Here is a 17,883-nt window from a genome sequence, read left to right as displayed (position 1 = left end):
ATATCCATCTCATTTCTCTGAACTACTAACAATTACGGTATCACCATCAGTTTATTTAGAAATGTATTGTCCTCTAATACTCTTACTCAACAAACCCTGAATACCAATTGTGTGGCAGCATTTTTCCAGGGGCTGGAGAAATTGCACGTCCTGATGTCTTAACCCCCAAAACAACGCCTAAGGAGAGTTCTTCTCTTATATTACTTTAAAAAATCTTTCTATATTAGAGCGGGGTTCCCACTCGGTGCGGTGCTTAGTGCCTAACAATTTATTAGAGCCTCGGGCTTCCTTGGTCCAAGCTCACCCAAATTGACGTTACATAAACTAAAGGGGAACAAAAGCAAACCACGCCGTTTCTAAATGAACTTCCACTTCTTAAAAACCTCAAAAGAACAAGGAAGGAAAAGAAAACAGGCTATGAAAGTGCTGCTGAGCCAACACATTTTACTCACGCTGACAATCCCTCCCTCCAAGCCATGCAAAGAGATCTTTCCTTCTCAATCCTTACAGCTCAGGTTCAAGTGTTTATTTTAACAGACCGTGGAGAAGCTGAGAGCACCCCTCCGTTCCCTAAGCAAGTCTTTTCTGAAGTTTTATTTCTTGACGAATAAGCTCCCTAATGAATCCTGCATCTGCCACTTAACAGGCTGACTAATCCAATGAGGTCCACTGCAAGAACTCGAGTCTGAGCTTCAAGCACAAGAAGGGCTCAAAGAACACCCTAAAGGTGTTAAGTCCAGAGACAATTTTAATGTAAACAACAAAAGCCAGGTCCTGCGGAGCCCGGTGGGAGATTCCAAGTTCCCAAAAGAAGGGAAGCAAGAGAATTTCCTCCAGGGGCGCCGCGAGCTTCTGCAAGGATGGGCAGTTTCTGCAGGAGGAGGGGGAGATTTTTAAAATACCAGGTATATATATATATGTATTTTGCTCTAAAGTGGCTTGTTGCATACGACCGCTGGCACCCTAGAGCGAGCGAGGGTGAAGTCAGGCTGTGCCATGCGGCAGAGGCTGCACCTGGGCACTCCCACCATTCTTCGTAGCCAGGTCAGGAGACCAGACCTGGAGAGCCCGGCGCCTCTCGGACCCGCACCAGCGTCCCTGATCCCGATGGCCGTCTGCCCTCGCCTCGGGGCACCCCGAAAACCCACCCGGCCGGGGTCTCGGGAGCCTCGATCTCTCTAGGGACCCAGGAGACTAGTCCCCAGGCGGCTGCGCGGCGCCGGGTACCCACCTGAGCAGGCTGGAGAGGGGATGGCTCGAGGACCCGAGGCCGCCGCCGCCGCCGCCGCCACCGGAGCCGCCGCCGCTGCCGCCGCCGCCGCCCCCGAAGCCGGAGGAGAGCCGCTTCCCGGACAGCAGCTTCTCCACGGCCGGGAGGTGCCCGGTGCGGGCCGCCTCCAGCAGCTCCTGCTCCTTCCCCATCCCCAGGGCCACCGCCCCCTGGACCCCCTCCCGGGGCCGCAGCCGAGCCGGCTCTGGCTCCCAAACTTTCCGTCTCCGGGCAACGCACCCCCCCAAAACCGGCCGGGGACACCACCCCCCTCCCCCCGCCTTCCCCCCCTCCACCAGCGCGTCACTTCCGGGATCCGGCGTCACGCGTCACGGCGCGCCGCGCCCGCCCAGCGCCCACCTAGCGGGGCGGGGCTGCGGGCGGCGCAGGTGGCCGTGTGCGCCACGTGGGCCCGCAGTGGCCGGTGGGGCCTCCGGGGGCGAGAGGAGGGCGCCGTGCGGTCGCCCGCGGTACCGGTGGAGGGGCCGCGGGCCCACCTGTGTCCGCCTCCGAAGCGCGCCCTTCCCGAAGGTTTGGGAGCCCAGGCCGTGAATACGGTCATGCGGGCCGTAGAAACAAAGAGGGAGCTGTGGTAACGCGCACCCGCATTCCCGGTCCACGCGTCCGTGCGCGGACATTAAGCAGCGGGGGGTGGGCCCAGTGCACAGGGGCGAGCAAAACGCCCCTCAGTACCTCAACGACGGAGGAAAGTTCGAAAATGGAAGTATCCCCACTTCATGCTCCCACTCCCTGGAATGGCGCCTCAAGTGAAATTCAAAATAAAAGAACCTCCCTCCCGCAGGTGTTTTCCTCTTACTCTTGATGGAATTAACCAAGCTGCCGGGAAAGTCAGGTGTGGGGAACCGCCCCCGACCGTGGGTGCCCGCGATTGGAGAAGTCATGTACTTGGGCATAAACTATGTTTGTTTCTGGCACCAGCACTGCTCCCGGCTCGAAGCGGGCACTCAATGGCGTGGAGTGGACAAATGGGCTGGACAAACCCCGTGGGGGCGTGAGAGGCGGCAGGGAGAGGGAGGCCTCCGGTAAGCCGTGCAGCTCCCCTTTAACCGGCGGCTTTCCCGGGATGGAAAGCCCACCAGCTGAAACCCGTGCTCGCTCCCACCGCCACGCTTAAAGCGGAGCCCGCGGAGCCCGCGGAGCCCCGCGGAGCCCGCACGTCGCCGCCGAATGACCGCGGAGGAGCCGGCCGGGTGACGTCATCGCGGCGCGACGACCCGAAGTGAGCTGCCAACTTCCGGTGTGGGGGTGTGTGGCGGTTCCGCGACCCGCATTCGGCTGCGATGGATGGCGATGGATGGCGCCTGCGAGTCGCCCGCGGAAAAAGGCGGGGAGACAGAGGTGTCCGACGAGGCGGCCGCGGGCCCTGGGGCCACCGACGCGGACGGACACCCGGAGGAAGCGGACGCGGACGGAGACGGGGATTTGAAAGAAGCCGCGACAGAGGAAGGCGAGGTAGGGAGACGTTGGCGGGGCCGAGAAGACCCCGAGATGGTGCTCTGGCTGCGCCACCGCCTGCCTGTGGCTCCCCATCCCCCGCCCAGGCCGGGACCATTGGGACGCACAGGGTCCCTCCGATCTGCAGTCGCGGAGGCGGGTCGGGGTGGGCGGAGGCCGCACTGTAGGGCTGGTCCGGTCCGGGAGACCCAATCACGGGGTTCATATTTTTAATCCCGGCCCTTGACTATTAACACTCCTTCTGAGGGGATTTTAATAGCGTCTTGGTTTTCCTGGTGAGGAAGTTGGGATCCGATGTCTCCCTGAGACAGGCAAGAGCGAGAACCCAGGACGCCTAGAATCCCTTCCACTGCCCTGTGGTTCTCACCGCTGTTGCTGAGCATAACGTTGTTATTCTAGGCAGCAGGGCCGTTAAAGGGAGGCTGAGGGGCGTGACCGCTTTACTCACCTTATGTCCAGGGTCTCTCTGTCGCATAAACACACCAGACCCATCAGTTGTGCGAGGCCGAAGCGCCGCAGTGCTCGCTAGCCGAGCGTCAGCCAGGGGACCAGAAGCTCGGGGTTCTCTGGGTTCCCCTTCTAGAGAGAGAACCGTAGGCTCTTAGAGCTGTAAGTATGGCGTTTAAAGAGATCGTGGAAGGACATTAGATTAGCCAGCGGTTCTCAACCTGTGGGTCGCGACCCCTTTGGGGGTCGCCTAAGACCATCGGAAAACACATATATACTTACATATTGTTTTTGTGATTAATCACTATGCTTTAATTATGTTCAGTTTGTAACAATGAAAGATACATCCTGCATACCAGATATTTACATTACGATTCATAACAGTAGCAAAATTACAGTTATGAAGTAGCAACAAAAATAATTTTATGGTTGGGGGTCATCACAACATGAGGAACTGTATTAAAGGGTCGCGGCATTAGGAAGGTTGAGAACCACTGGATTAGACAGAAACAGCCTTTCAGAGCATCAGGTTTTATTAAAATATAGAAAGTAAGGACTTTTAGAAAAAGAACAATGTTGTGAAACTTTTAAGAAGGAATCTGGCCCAGCTGGCCTGGCTCAGTGGTTGAGCATCGACCTCTGAACGAGGAGGTCACAGGTCACAGTTCGATTCCAGGTCAGGGCACATGCCCAGGTTGCAGGCTAGATCCTCACTGTGGGGCGTGCAGGAGGCAGCCAATCAATGGTTCTCTCTCATCATTGATGTTTCTCTCTCTCTCTCTTCCTCTCTGAAATCTATATAATTTTAAAATCTAGCATAAATAAAACTATGCTAAACGCTTTCGTGGGGTGAGATAAATGATGAGACAAACCTGTCTTCACAACGTTTTCAGCCTAGTAAATATTTGCATGATGCTGTAGAATTAAAAGATAGGAAGAAAAGAGTACTACATGTGGGAGAAGCTCATTTAAATGTTCCAAACTCAAAGAAACACTGTTTTGATGAGAAGATGCCTCCTTTTTAATATTCTTTCCACATGGAATCATCTCAAGTAAAGAGATCTATAGGCTTAGAGGCAGAAGAGCTGGCTGGATGGAAAGGACTTTTCTGACATCCCCTCTAAGAATGAGGTTGGGAGAGTGGGCTCAGGGGGAAAGGTTTTCATGATCCTTGGCGTTGTATTGCCCTTGTAAACAAATGTGGGAGCCATGAGCAACCTAAACTGGAAAACTGGATTTTTCACTAGTGTTCTTTCCACAGCTGGGCTATAAATTTCTTTCGGGGAGATAGTGTATCCTACCATTGAATAAGTGGATTTGTTGTGTTGTCATGAGAATGATGTCTTCTTACCTTACCGAGTCTGGAAAGTAGGCCAAATATATAAAAGTGTTTCTTTCACCTCCTCAGCTCAAGAGTCAGGACATCTCAGATTTAACAGCAGTTGAAAGGGAAGACTCATCATTACTCACTCCTGCAGCCAAAAAACTGAAAATAGACACCAAAGAAAAGAAAGAGAAGAAGCAGAAAGTGGATGAAGATGAGATTCAAAAGATGCAGTAAGTTACTTTCTGATCTTTCCCCATTGCAAGGCTCTAACTTGACCACACAAAATTAAGAAATTTTTCTTGACCTTCAACTTTTTTCTTTTATAAACTCAAAATAAAGTAATTAATACATTGGTATATCATAGGAAATATAAATAAGTAAAAACTATACCAATTTACTACCAAAATAAATACTATTAATATTTTGATATATATTCTCCAAGATATTTTCTATACATATATGTATATCTACAACAAATTTTTCAAAGATGTTAAATACCATTTGTAGTCCTAACCAGTTTGGCTCAGTGGATAGAGCGTCGGCCTGCGGACTCAAGGGTCCCGGGTTCGATTCCGGTCAAGGGCATGTACCTTGGTTGCGGGCACATCCCTAGTGGGGAGTGTGCAGGAGGCAGCTGATCGATGTTTCTCTCTCATCGATGTTTCTAACTCTCTATCCCTCTCTGTAAAAAATCAATAAATACCATTTCTAACCATTTTTTACATTAAGTATGGTAGATGCATTGCATGTCAATAACTATATATCTAGGTCAGTGATGGCGAACCTATGACACGCGTGTCAGAGGTGACATGCGAACTCATTTTTTTGGTTGATTTTTCTTTGTTAAATGGCATTTAAATATATAAAATAAATATCAAAAATATAAATCTGCCGAACCAGTTTGGCTCAGTGGATAGAGCGTCGGCCTGCAGACTCAAGGGTCCCAGGTTCGATTCCGGTCAAGGGCATGTACCTTGGTTGCGGGCAAATCCCCAGTAGGGGCGTGATGGCGAACCTATGACACGCGTGTCAGAGGTGACATGCGAACTCATTTTTTTGGTTGATTTTTCTTTGTTAAATGGCATTTAAATATTTAAAAAATATATATATATATAAATCTTTGTTTTACTATGGTTGCAAATATCAAAAAATTTCTATATGTGACATGGCACCAGAGTTAAGTTAGGGTTTTTCAAAATGCTGACACGCCGAGCTCAAAAGGTTCACCATCACTGATCTAGGTCATAATTTTCTTCAAAATGGAAATAGCTTCATTTGCTTTCTGATTGTAAAAGTAGTATGGTTTCATTGCAAAGAATCCAGAGAATACAGAAAAGTAGAAAAAAAATAGTTACCCATAATCCCACCACTTAGAGTTTACCCAGGGTATATACCTCTTCATGTTTGTTTTTTAATGTTTGATATGTATTGCTAAATATTTTCATGTCAGTAAATATGCCTGTAAATCATCATTTTTAATGGCTACATTGTATTCATTGTGTGGATGGACCATAATTTGTCCAATCCCTGCAACTGTTCTTGTGTTTTGGATTTTTTTTTACAACATTATGATGCACATCTTTACATACTTCTCCATTTGATTCCTATAATAAACAGGAAGTGTAGTTGCTAGTTCAAATAGTATGAATATTTTCAAAGGATTTTCATACGTATTTCTAAATTCTTCTCCAAAACGGTTGTTCCTTTTCACATTCTATCAGCATGTATGACTTTCTGTCTTCCCATTTTCCTTAGTACCATTCTTAATACTTGTCAATCTGGTTTATGGAAAATGTTATCTTGTTTATTATTTTAATTTCTTTACTAGTGAAAGTTAATTTTTTTTTCCTCTATACTTATTGGCCATTGGTGCTTTTGTAAAGTTTCGGTTCATGTCCTTTGCTCATTTTCTAAAATTGGTATGGCTCCTCAGTGGTTGAGCATTAACCTATGAACCACGTCAGGGCACATGCCCGGGTTTCGGGCTTGGTCCCCAGTAGGGGGCGTGCAGGAGGCAGCTGATCACTGATTCTCTCTCATCATTGATGTTTCTGTCTCTCTCTCCCTTTCTCTCTGAAATCAATAAAAAATATATATTTAATAAATAAAATTGGTATGGCCATTGTTTTATTTATGTGAAAGAATTCATTCCTATAGAGCAGTGGTTCTCAACCTTCCTAATGCCGCGACCCTTTAATACAGTTCCTCATGTTGTGACCCCCAACCATAAAATTATTTTTGTTGCTACTTTATAACTGTAATTTTGCTACTGTTATGAATCGTAATGTAAATATCTGATATGCAGGATGTATTTTCATTGTTCGCGACCCACAGGTTGAGAACCACTGCTATACAGTATTAACCCTTTTCCATATATTTTACAAAATTTTCCTCCTTAATCTGTTAATGTTGAAAACTACTGGTTTGAACATACATTTATATATTAAATTTTTACAGTAACGTGAAGTGTAGTAAGGTAGCATTATAGGAGAGAGCCTAAGGCTGAAAACACAATTTATATGGTATGATACAGTGACCTAACATTGTTTTTTAAGTTTTTGTTCTTAATAAAGTAAAAAAAGGAAGTTGTTTCACTTATTCTCAAGTGCCTTAAGAGTAGAAATACTTTATCTTCATTCTTCATGAGCATTAACCTAATACTATCAACCCCTTGACAATTCATTTTCTATTTGACACTTGATTTTATTGGTGTAATAAATATTTTAAGCATTCTTCTTATAAGTTAACTTAATTACCTGAATCTTTGTCTAGGATCCTGGTTTCTTCTTTTTCTGAGGAGCAGCTGAACCGTTATGAAATGTACCGCCGTTCAGCTTTCCCTAAGGCGGCCATTAAAAGGGTAAGGATGGACTATCACACTTCATTTTCATCAGCTGGAAGAACCAAACTGGACTCCAGAGTTATGTCCCTTGGCATTTGGAAGTGACATGTTAGGCAAGTTGGGGGTCATTTAGGCGGGAAAATAAAAATAACATGTCCCTCAATAATTTGACCAGTTTCGGTTTTGTATTCCAGGGATAGGGTCTTGACAAACAGAATCGTTGCTTTAATAGTCTCAATTTCAGCACCCGGCCTTTAGTAAACACTCAGTGCAGAGCTCTGTGGGCACTTGTTCCTAAAGCCGGGCTGGACTACTTTAACCAGTCTTTGTCCTTCTCTCCAGCTGATCCAGTCCATCACTGGCACCTCCGTGTCTCAGAATGTGGTTATTGCTATGTCGGGTATTTCCAAGGTTTTCGTCGGGGAAGTGGTAGAAGAAGGTGAGTGGTGTTGGTATAAGTAATGGCTTGAACCTGTGATGGTCTTATTTTCAAGAACGTCGGGACTGAGGGACTTAATAAGGCCCCTGTAGTAGTTTCCACTTACACTAGAGGTTGACCAAGGGGGGAGCCTTTGTATTCGGCAGAACATGACCATTAGTCCTTCAGAGTTTCCCTACTGGGAGTTAGGAAGCATCTAGGAAATGTCCCTTCCTGATTCCTGTCCGCAGCCCAGGATGACAGAAGCAGACCTTGTATTTTTCTCCAATGAACTTTGTTCATTTCTGCTGCCAAAAGATACAAGAAAAGCTGTCACTGGGGCTGACCAGTGTGAGGAGTTATCCCTGATGTTATGACCCCTGGAACTGCTCCCGTACTTATCGAGTAAAGAACTTGGCTGCTGCCCACTGCTAATCACTAGCAACCCCAGTATGTGCCCTTGACCAGGAATCAAACCCGAGACCCTTTGGTGCCAGGCCCAGTGCCCTAACCACTGAATCACGCTGGCCAGGGCAAACATGGTACATTCTAGAGAAAATGCCTTGGTTTATTTCCTCAGCAAGCTTAGAAGAGTTGATGAGAATTACAGTACTCAAAAGGATTGTGAATAAGCTCTGGTGTGATCACAAAACTGTCTCCTTACCCCCTCTTTAGCACTGGATGTGTGTGAGAAGTGGGGAGAAATGCCACCACTACAACCCAAACATATGAGGGAGGCTGTTCGGAGGTTAAAGTCGAAGGGACAAATACCCAACTCGAAGCACAAGAAAATCATCTTCTTCTAAGACCGAAGCCGAGAAAGGCCTGGCACTGGAGGACGTGCTGGGTCCAGACTTGGGATTGCAGGCTGTGCACTGGTGCTCCGGGATCTGCCCGTGTCTCCATGTCTTTCTCAACACTGTTCATCACACCAGGAAAGCATGTGGCCTGTGTCATACATGCCTTGACTAAATATTGGGACCTTTGGGCATTTTCCGGCATTTGTCTGGCTAGTTGGAAGCAGAAAGGCACATGGGCATGGCTTCCCTGGACAGGAGCTGCTTTCAGAGAGAAAACCTTTCCAAGAGAACTTTGATGGTTACGTACTGGAGCCTGAAGTTGCTGTCTTAGGTTTTCTTACCTCTGATTTTAAGTAGATGAAACAGCCAGGAACTTCTGACTTAGTGCTACTCCAAATGAATAACGTTGTGATGCAGGAGTAGTGGAATAGTTTCTCCCTGTAAACATTAAAGAATCTCCGATGGATTTTGGTGAGTGATCATTAAACTGTTTTCCAACTTGTTGTATGCGTGTTCATTTTCTGTCTAACTGGTTGGAATAGGGGGAATTCATCATTCTTTTTTTTTGGTGTCAGTAAAACTGGTCTTGGGGTTTTTTTGTGAAAATTTGAACCCTCACTTTCTACTAGAGCTATTAAAATTTAGTATCAAAAAGAGTACTTAAAGCACTTAAGAACAATGTAAAAGCCTATATATTTCAGATTTCTTATAAATAGATATAACACAACTAGTTCTGTTTAATAAGTTTAATTTGCTTTTTTCAGGTGGTTCACAGAACCAGTACACTCCAAGTTTGATTAGATATTGCAACATTAAAGTTTCCCAATACTGACCACTATTCCAGTTCATCAGATAAATTCTCATTGTTTTCCTCAAATGAAGGGGAATGGTGTGACCTTTCCGTGACAGTGATTAGCAATAATAAGGCTACGGTATTAGTTGGCAGTCCCCAGGAATTCTTTCCTCTCAGTGTCACAGGGAAGAGGGCTTGAAGCTGCTCTGAAGCTTTCCATTCGGTGGAGCACCCTGAGTGGGGAAAGACTCACAAAGTTGGGCAAATCTGACTTAGTATCTTACTAGAGTCATGGTGTTCAACTTGTCCTTAGCCAATGGAGAAGACACTTCAGTGGGGCTAAGAAGTGGTGGTAAAAGCTACCTCTTGACCAAAAACTAAAGAACCAAGGGAGACTGGGGGAACAAACAAACATTCTCAGTTCTAACAGGAATATTTTTAAGTTATAGGAACTATATTTCAATGTAAGATACTGGACAAGGCTGGAACTTAACAAGGGAGAAAGTTCACATGCCAAGTCTGGCCACTTAGCAAAACCTCCCAGTTGAAGACTAAGAGTGCTTCACCTTGTGTCTGTTTAAGAGATGGGGAAAATAATCCCCATCCAACAATAGCTACTACCCACACCTCCCCAGAGGTGACCAGGAATATTCTTATCCTAGCAGAAGGTGGGGGAAGCCATTGGTGAGAGGATAGTACATCCACCAGAATCTCTTGAAACTTAATAATGACCATGGTAAATCACAGCTTTTGCAGTTCTCAATACCTACTAGCTTATGCAGCAATGTTCAGTTATTTCCATGGTTTTATGGTGTTTTGGCTGATATTAGATGTTTAGTCAAGTATTAAAGGAGGAAAAAAACACAAGCCCTTAGTGTAAAAGTTAAAATGGAAAGTTCCCGTATCACCACAGCAATACCTCAAACAACCTTCCCACCACCCTCCTGAACTAAAAGGGAGGTTCATGTAAGTGGGTCAAGTTATGGGATGTGTGAGGGGTGGTGTTTGCGCCTTGGATGTTCCATACGCAGGAACCATTTCTTTTAGAACCATGAAAAAGTACATAAAGTTGAGGCCCATGGCAAAATCAAGGTCAGATTAAATACACAGCAAAAAGCAGCCAAAACAAGAATGGAACCCACACCTTTTGTCTTAAGAAACTAGGTTCATTATTCCAGTAGTTGAAAACAATTTGAGATTGAAAACCATCCCTGCAGCTCAGCTGAGAGATTTACACCAGTGCAAGTGCACTAAAGCATATCTCCAGTACATCCATGTAAACAGGAAATGTAGACAGTCACAGATGAGACAGTTGTAAATGTTTCACAGCCGAAATGCTGATGTGCAGTGGCTGGCGTCTGGGAAGTGGTGCTGTCATCACTCCAGACGATTTCGTGAGGTATTATTTCTTGTTCAGAGTCTTCGAGCTCCAAGGCAGAAATCGTAAGCAGTCCAAAGGAGCTGGTACTATTTTTTCCTTCACATTTATCCTGATAACCAGTTCACATTCCTTCATTATGAAAAAAAATCTTCCTTCCACTGAAGAGAAGCAGGAAGTTACACAAGATGTTTACTAAAATTCCATGGGACAATGACCCCGACCGTATTTCCTGAGGGACGGTTTCAAGATACAACAGCCAAAGCTGCTGTATAATGGAAGTCAGATATAGGACTCCATTTGTCACATGGACCAGAGCCCCAGAAAGGCCAGAAACTGACTGAGCTGGCTATTAACGGGTTAACCTTGGTATTGCCCAGGTTGTTTCTACTGCCTGCCATCAAGCACAAGTTCTTAAGGTAAAGGTATACCAGGCAATGCCGATTAGGCATGTTCTTCGCATGGAGGGATGCCAGAGGGATATGGTGAGCCAGGAAAAGAGAAAGGGAAGAAAATCAGTGTGATTTTAAACCAATTCTGGTGAGCCTAAGGTTGAATAATTCCATTTTCCAGGGACTGGATCTCCCTCCTCCCCTTCTAAGACTTTAGAAATGCCATACTTGAGAGGACTGCTGATCCATTTGTTCTCCATTCTGCCTTTGAAGAAGCATTAAGGGAGTCTGTGGAGTCGTATTTCACCAAATAGCCCCAGTGGCCTGCAATTCCTTTCGGGGGCCTACACCATGCAAGGACTCCCTACCCCTCCTGCGGCCCCGCACAGGTCCTGCCAGCGACCTTGACAACGAGCCCCACAAGTTTCTGATTTGCTATGAGGAGTGCTTCCTTTTGCCTAAGGCTCTGCGGTACAGCCCGAGAGCTAGTATTTCAGGACCTGGTGAACATGTCCTTCCTCTTGCTGGATATGTGATCAAACACCACCCTCCGCTATCATCGTTCAAGATGGGTCCTCACCTAAGTGCCTCCACCCCCCATCATTGTCGCTGCTCTCTGCAGCTGTATATTTTAAGTAAGACCCGAGGTGCACATGTGCATGGCCGTGTGAGGTCCTGTTCTGGGTTGCCTCCATGTGCCCTTGCTGATGATGTAATTGGCCTTTTGGCCTCAGTAGCACATCGACCCTTCCCCTCAGCAATGCCTCCGTTTCCGTCCTGAGTTTTAACAGAGCGCGCTGCCTCGTCAGCTGCTGTGCTGTTTTCTGTAAGTGCATTCCTTCACACTCACCTGCAATGAACCTCACCTGTCACTTTCCTGAGTATTCACAGCCTGGCTTGTGGCCCTTCTGCAGTTTTGGGGTGTGTGTGTGTGTGTTTGTGTGTGTGTGTTTATGTGTGTGTTTATGTGTGTGTTTAAAGTCTCTTCTGGTTTACCTTTCAATGCCTAGAAGTAGTGACATATGATTGCATTATAATATCCTACTTTCAGGTTATTTATGAAAATATTAAATAAGGTTCAACCAAGCATCAATCAGTAGGAAACTTCCCCTGTTAACAGTCTTTCCAGAAACATGTTTATTCTTAAGCCTCTAAGTTGTTTCCTAAGCATGACAAAATATTCCCATAATCTCACAGTAACTGGTGCTTTTAAACTGCCTTAATGAAGAACTTGACAAAAGTTCTTTAAAAGTCTGAACAAATTAGATACTGTTCCTTCTTGAACACATGTTTCTTTTTATCCTAAAAAATCTATAATATATAAGTTGGGCATGATTTCCCACAGGGAAACATTTTACCTTTCCTTCAATAGGTCAATGTGATTAAGACTTTACTGACACTACTAAATCACTAATTTACCATCCTGCAGATTCAAGGTGAGTTAGCTGATGAGTTTCTGTCCAATCAACACAGTCTGAAGTACACAAAACAGTATAGATGAAGGTAGTGTTAAGGAAGAATTAGATAGGAAAGAGAGGAGGAAATTGCGCTTTTTGGGGGGCAGGTGTCAAAACCTAGCTAGGATGAAGGGTATTTTTTTTTAAGTCAAAATTACATAATTTTAAAAGCCACAGTGATAGAGGGGAGTGGGGTGCAACAGACTAAGGTGTTTACGTTATAGTTTAAAACACACTTTCAGCTCCCAAACCAAGAGCTAAGGAGAGTGCTGGTAGAAAGTCATAGTGCTGGGGAAACAGCTGTGCCGGGGGCCCTGGGGAGACAGGAAAGCACCTCCGAGGTGCAGCCGCAGAAGAGGCAGCATTCTAGGCAGGCACCTGGGGCTCAGAACCAAGCTCCCCGCTCATCCCTACCACATCATGCCTTCAACCACCTAACCCAGAGTGATTATTATTTTGACTTAAACTTCAAATAAATTGTGTTACAGAAGGGAAAGCTGCTGTTGTTTACTTTCTACCACAGCCTCACAATGACAAAGCCTAACAAAGGAAGCTGAACCCTGAAAAATCTGATTGTAATATCAGCCAAGAAGATATGAGCTTGGTTCCCTTTCCAAAAAAAGCAGGGTCCCGGTCTCCCTTATCTCGTGCCCCTCCTGACTCCGCCTTGCTGGCTGCTTCCTATTCCACTCTACCCCGTGGCCGGAGCTCAGGCAGGACTGTTCAGGTCTGCTACAGGAAGCTCTAGGAAGAGAATCTTTGGTGGCTCTGTGGGTGACTGAGGAGGTGAGCACTTCCCCTTGTTCACACAGGTTGTGGAGGAAGCAAATGTCTGTCATGAAACCATGCAGTGAAATGGCCTACAGTGTGGAGAAGATGCCACCTAGTGTGCAGAGGACCCAACAGCAAGACGTGATGCGTGAGCCACGCACAAAGCTGCCCCCAATTTCCTGGAACATGGTCATGCTTGGCCCTATCTGCTATCCCAGTGACAACCCATAGCAGAAAGGAGTTAAGCACGCCCGGTCCCTCTGGCATCCTTAGCTCAACTTATTCAACACTGGAGGCTGCCGTCTGTCATGGGTGCTGATGTTGCTGGTGACTGCCTCTCCTTGGCACAGATGGCTGAGCCACAGCTGTCAGAGCTCAAAGAAGGGGTTATATTTCCTAAGCTCCTGGAAAAGTTTGTCTTTATCCTGGATGGCATTGGCCAATGCTTGTTTAGTTTCTATAAGTTCCTTTTGTAGGGTAGACAGTTCTTTCACCTGAGGAACAATAAGTCATTCAGTTAATGAATAAAGTAACACAACTTGAAAAAACAACAACACTCAGTACAGGAACAAGGTGGAAGAAAGATCCACAAGTTTGGCCAATGGTCAAGAGAACCCAACTCGATTTTTTCTAGAAGCCTAATCCTCTCTTCAGAGTTCATCAGTTAGAGGGACAGCAGCTGGAAGATCTGTGATCAGCAACCATCCTTCCACCACCAGCTCCTGATTTACATCCTCTATTCAACGCATCTAGAGGCTGCTACTAGGTGACAGAGCCCAAACCACCCATCCACATACAGCACGAGAAACCTTTCCAGCCTTCTGGGTTTTACCAGCTTCTGCGACTACAGTCCCTAGGGGCTTATGGGGAAGGTACTGTTCAGTCAGGTCCTCTCCTGTTGTCCAAAAGCCTCCCCTGTGAGCACCAAAAATACCTGTTCTTTTGGGGGCTGTCTCTTTTCACTGTTAGGTACTTCAGCTGATGGTCTGTCCTGAGCAGCAGCTGGAAAAAAAAGTAAAGGTTCTAAATGACAAATTGCTGCCCAGATGCAGACAATTCCTAGTTGTCACCTATTCCCTTACAGGAGAAAGACAGGGAAGCCAGGGGGCTGAAAAGCCCAACTCACCGCCTACGTGGAACACACCATCATCACTCCGCTTCAGCACAATATGCTCCATGGCTAGAGTGATGGGCACGGGGCCTGGAGACGTTGGGTAGATGGGGGGGATATCATCCTACAGGAAAGAGGGAATGCATGATGCCCCAACCAACTCAGAGCAATCAGGTAACAACCCAGGCTTCTCCCATTCAGTCTGAAGCACTGCTATGTCATCGTTTATCCATACATTCTTGCAAGGGTGTGAGAGGCAGCAATGAGTCTCTCTAGAGATGGTGAAACTGAGGATCAGATAAACTAGGGATTGCACACCATCATGCTGCACGCCAAGGACAAGGTCAGGGCTACAGACAGGTCTTCTGACCTGAACACAGGACTTTTTGACAACACATATGTATGTAGAGCTATAACACTGACAAAGAATGCGAATATGCTTTTCCTCACTCACTCCTCACTCCTTTTACAGTGACAAGGCAAGAGGCTAAAGCTGTCGCTGCCAGAATTCCTGGCCTGATAAAGTCTAGGGTGAAAACCCAAAGACTCTCTCACCTTCAGGGTGATCCTGGAGTTCAGGAGCTCAATCTGCATGGGAACTACCACCGGAATCTCCTCATCCTCCAAGAAGGGCCCCAGGCCATTGAGCACTGAGGTGAGCAGCTCAAGGTCACAGCCTTGAAGCAATAAATGCAGGAAGCCATTCTTTGTGGCCAGGGGGGAATGAACAGCTGCACCAGGCCCCACCTCAAAGCGAAGGCCCACAGCTGGCCTGATGTGGCAAGTCTTCGAAGTTGAGGATTCTAGAAAGCTCGTACCTTTGAGATGACAGAAGGAAAAAATTAATTAACTAATAGTCAGGGACTGTTCTAAACACTTTACGTATACATAATATTCATAACAACCCTATGCCAAAAGTATTATCATCCTTCCCATCTTAGAGATGAAGGAACTAGGACCGAGAGAATAATTGCCCAAAGTTACACCACTTATAATAGCAGGACAGGATCTGAGCACTAGCAGCCTGACCACGAAGACCATGGGCTCGGCTCCCTTGCTGTAACTCCCATGGTGGATCTGGAGGGAAAGGGCCAAAACAGCTGGCCTTGCTAAGAATGGCCAAGAAAAGCTCTGAAAACATAAAACGCTCTACTCTGCTAAATTTGAATGTCTCTTCCTTTCTGTCAAGTCTTGGTCTTCCCAGATAAAGGCACGCCTCTCTGATAAAGCCAAGCAGGATCCATGCTAATCTCAAAACTCCACAAAAAACAATCTCAGCCAAAACCGGTTTGGCTCAGTGGATAGAGCGTTGGCCTGTGGACTGAAGGGTCCCAGGTTCGATTCCGGTCAAGGGCATGTACTTGGGTTGTGGGCACATCCCCAGTGGGAGTTGTGCAGGAGGCAGCTGATCGATGTTTCTCTCTCATCGATGTTTCTAACTCTCTATTTCTCTCCCTTCCTCTCTGTAAAAAATCAATAAAAATATATTGAAAAAAAAAAACAATCTCAGCTATAGCCAAAAATATGGAACAACTGTGTACTTACATACTGCTAATGGTACAACCATTTTAGAAAACAAACTGGCATTGTCTAGAACAGTTAGAGCTATACCTTCCCTAATGACCTAGAAATGATATCCTCAGGAACAGAACTCTGGAGAACTCTCCAACATACATACTAGAGACATGTACAAGGATGTTCAAGGCAACACAAAAATACTGCAAACAATCCAAATGCCTGTTCAGAATAGACTAAAGAAGTAAATATAGTGATGGGTACAAGAGGTATTTGAGGGGTGATGGTGATGCTTGCACAACTCTGTAAACGTACTAAAAATTACTGAATTGTACATTTATAGTGAGTGAATTTCACAGTATGCTGTTTCATAAAAAGCAAAAAATTATACCCCCAATAAAGCTGTTTTTAAAAAGCAAAAAGTAGTATATTTATACAATAGAATATTATATAGCAGAGACAATGAATTATAGCTAACTCAACAGCCTGGAAGAATCTGAAGAATATCATGTTGCTTGAAAGAAGTAAATCAGGCCGAAACTGGTTTGGCTCAGTGGATAGAGCGTCGGCCTGCGGACTGAAAGGTCCCAGGTTCGATTCCAGTCAAGGGCATGTACCTGGGTTGCGGGCACATCCCCAGTGGGAGATGTGCAGGAGGCAGCTGATCAATGTTTCTCTCTCATCGATGTTTCTAACTCTCTATCTCTCTCCCTTCCTCTCTGTAAAAAATCAATAAAATATATTTTTTTTAAAAAAGAAAGAAGTAAATCAGAAAAGAATATAAACTATAATTCCACTTAGAATAACTCAAAACCCCACAAAGCAAAATAATACATTGATACAAACACGTGTGAAACTGTAAAGCAAGAGAGTAACAAATACAAAATTCAGGATGCCGTGGCTCCCTCTGACAGAGGAGAGGCAGAGGTTCAGGAGAGGAGTCCAGGGCTTCAAAGTTAATGGCACTGTTTTATTAAACTAGGAGGTGGGTATGTGGATTCACTGTATTGTTATTTTTTTATACCTTACATATACCTTATAAGTATTCCTTAGTATTTACTGAATATTTTAAAAACCAAAATTTTAAATGAAACATGTAACACAAGCCCAGATTTTTCCTGTCATCTTTTAAAGTCTAAATGATAATTCACATCAAAGGATTTAATCTGAGTGACAGAAGCTCCTTGGTCAGATATAATTTGATGTGAGCAGCCACACGAACGAATAAGTGGACACTGTCCTCATGCATAAGCTTAAGGAGCATGTGGGAAATGAAAATGAAGACTAACCTACTACTGAATGCAAAGCCCCAGAAAGAAGTTCCTGGCAAGAAGGCGGCTTCGTTGGGAGTCCTTCCTCCCCCAAATGGCTACTGGAGAGAAAGGCTAAGGGCTTGGCTAGGGCAGCTGCCGCTGGAGCAGTGACAGGAACCAGTTAAGCTCTGGCTGCCCCAGACAAATCCCACCAGCTTGCCTGGAATGGCCGCCCTCCTTACCCGGGCACTGTCCATGCAGGAACGGCCAGAGTCCCACGGTGCCCAGGTGCTGCAGGCTCAGTTCCTCTGCTTGCAGGGCCACAGTCAGGTCCTGACCACGTACCTCAATCCCCAAAGACACCTCATTTACCTTCAGCACCAGAACCGAGACCTGTAAAAGGAGACTATCTTAGCTGATTCCTGAGCTTCCAGCCTAGAGCCTGCCCTCTGCAGAGAAGGAAGGAGAGCAGCTGACCGGGTGAGGGTGGAGGTCTTCCCCACTGGGTGGGGCCAAACTATTGGCCCCTGGTGACCCCTGTCCACAACTCTCCACGATGGAGCTCCCTTGAACACCAGCACTGTCCAGGGCACTTGGAAGAGATCCTGGTGGAAGAGATTCTGAACCAGACTC

At 45.9% G+C, this 17,883-nt stretch overlaps 3 protein-coding genes across 7 annotated transcripts in view; 1 reads left to right on the top strand and 2 right to left on the bottom strand.

Moving 5' to 3' along the window:
• The window catches only part of ANKS1A (ankyrin repeat and sterile alpha motif domain containing 1A), a gene marked incomplete at its 3' end in the record, with an annotated part of 148,998 nt that extends 147,470 nt beyond the window's left edge, over nucleotides 1–1,528 (bottom strand). The window contains exon 1 of the mRNA XM_006104717.3: nucleotides 1,232–1,528. Within this exon, the coding sequence (XP_006104779.2) occupies nucleotides 1,232–1,422 (191 nt within the window). The remainder of the gene's footprint in view (nucleotides 1–1,231) is intronic.
• Nucleotides 1,529–2,566: 1,038 nt separating this feature from the next.
• TAF11 (TATA-box binding protein associated factor 11) lies at nucleotides 2,567–9,083 on the top strand. Of its 2 annotated transcripts, XM_006110148.3 has the most exons (5): nucleotides 2,567–2,743; nucleotides 4,602–4,750; nucleotides 7,293–7,380; nucleotides 7,705–7,801; nucleotides 8,456–9,083. In XM_006110148.3, the coding sequence occupies exons 1-5, from the start codon at nucleotides 2,576–2,578 to the stop codon at nucleotides 8,584–8,586; spliced, it is 633 nt and encodes a 210-aa protein (XP_006110210.2). In that variant the 5' UTR covers nucleotides 2,567–2,575; the 3' UTR covers nucleotides 8,587–9,083. The 2 variants fall into 2 exon arrangements, with proteins under 2 accessions (XP_006110210.2, XP_014302471.2); XM_014446985.2 differs by lacking the exon at nucleotides 7,705–7,801 and having other exon boundaries at nucleotides 2,582–2,743.
• A 3,173-nt stretch (nucleotides 9,084–12,256) lies between these two features.
• Nucleotides 12,257–17,883, bottom strand: part of UHRF1BP1 (UHRF1 binding protein 1) — a 61,607-nt gene continuing 55,980 nt past the window's right edge. For 3 of the 4 annotated variants that reach the window (XM_006104716.3, XM_023745877.1, XM_023745878.1), the window contains 6 exons: nucleotides 17,728–17,882; nucleotides 17,493–17,643; nucleotides 15,038–15,300; nucleotides 14,498–14,606; nucleotides 14,306–14,373; nucleotides 12,257–13,865 (listed from right to left, as the gene is read on the bottom strand). In XM_006104716.3, coding sequence (XP_006104778.1) covers nucleotides 13,740–13,865; nucleotides 14,306–14,373; nucleotides 14,498–14,606; nucleotides 15,038–15,300; nucleotides 17,493–17,643; nucleotides 17,728–17,882 — 872 coding nt within the window. In that variant the 3' untranslated portion in view covers nucleotides 12,257–13,739. Of the gene's footprint in view, nucleotides 13,866–14,305; nucleotides 14,374–14,497; nucleotides 14,607–15,037; nucleotides 15,301–17,492; nucleotides 17,644–17,727; nucleotide 17,883 lie in introns of those variants that run through there. The other variant, XM_023745879.1, reaches the window with a different exon arrangement.

The sequence above is a fragment of the Myotis lucifugus genome, unplaced genomic scaffold, assembly GCF_000147115.1.
Source record: "Myotis lucifugus unplaced genomic scaffold, Myoluc2.0 scaffold_596, whole genome shotgun sequence".
Taxonomy (NCBI): domain Eukaryota; kingdom Metazoa; phylum Chordata; class Mammalia; order Chiroptera; family Vespertilionidae; genus Myotis; species Myotis lucifugus.
Note: the sequence above shows the minus strand (reverse complement) of the source record. Positions and strands in the feature narration are given on the sequence as shown.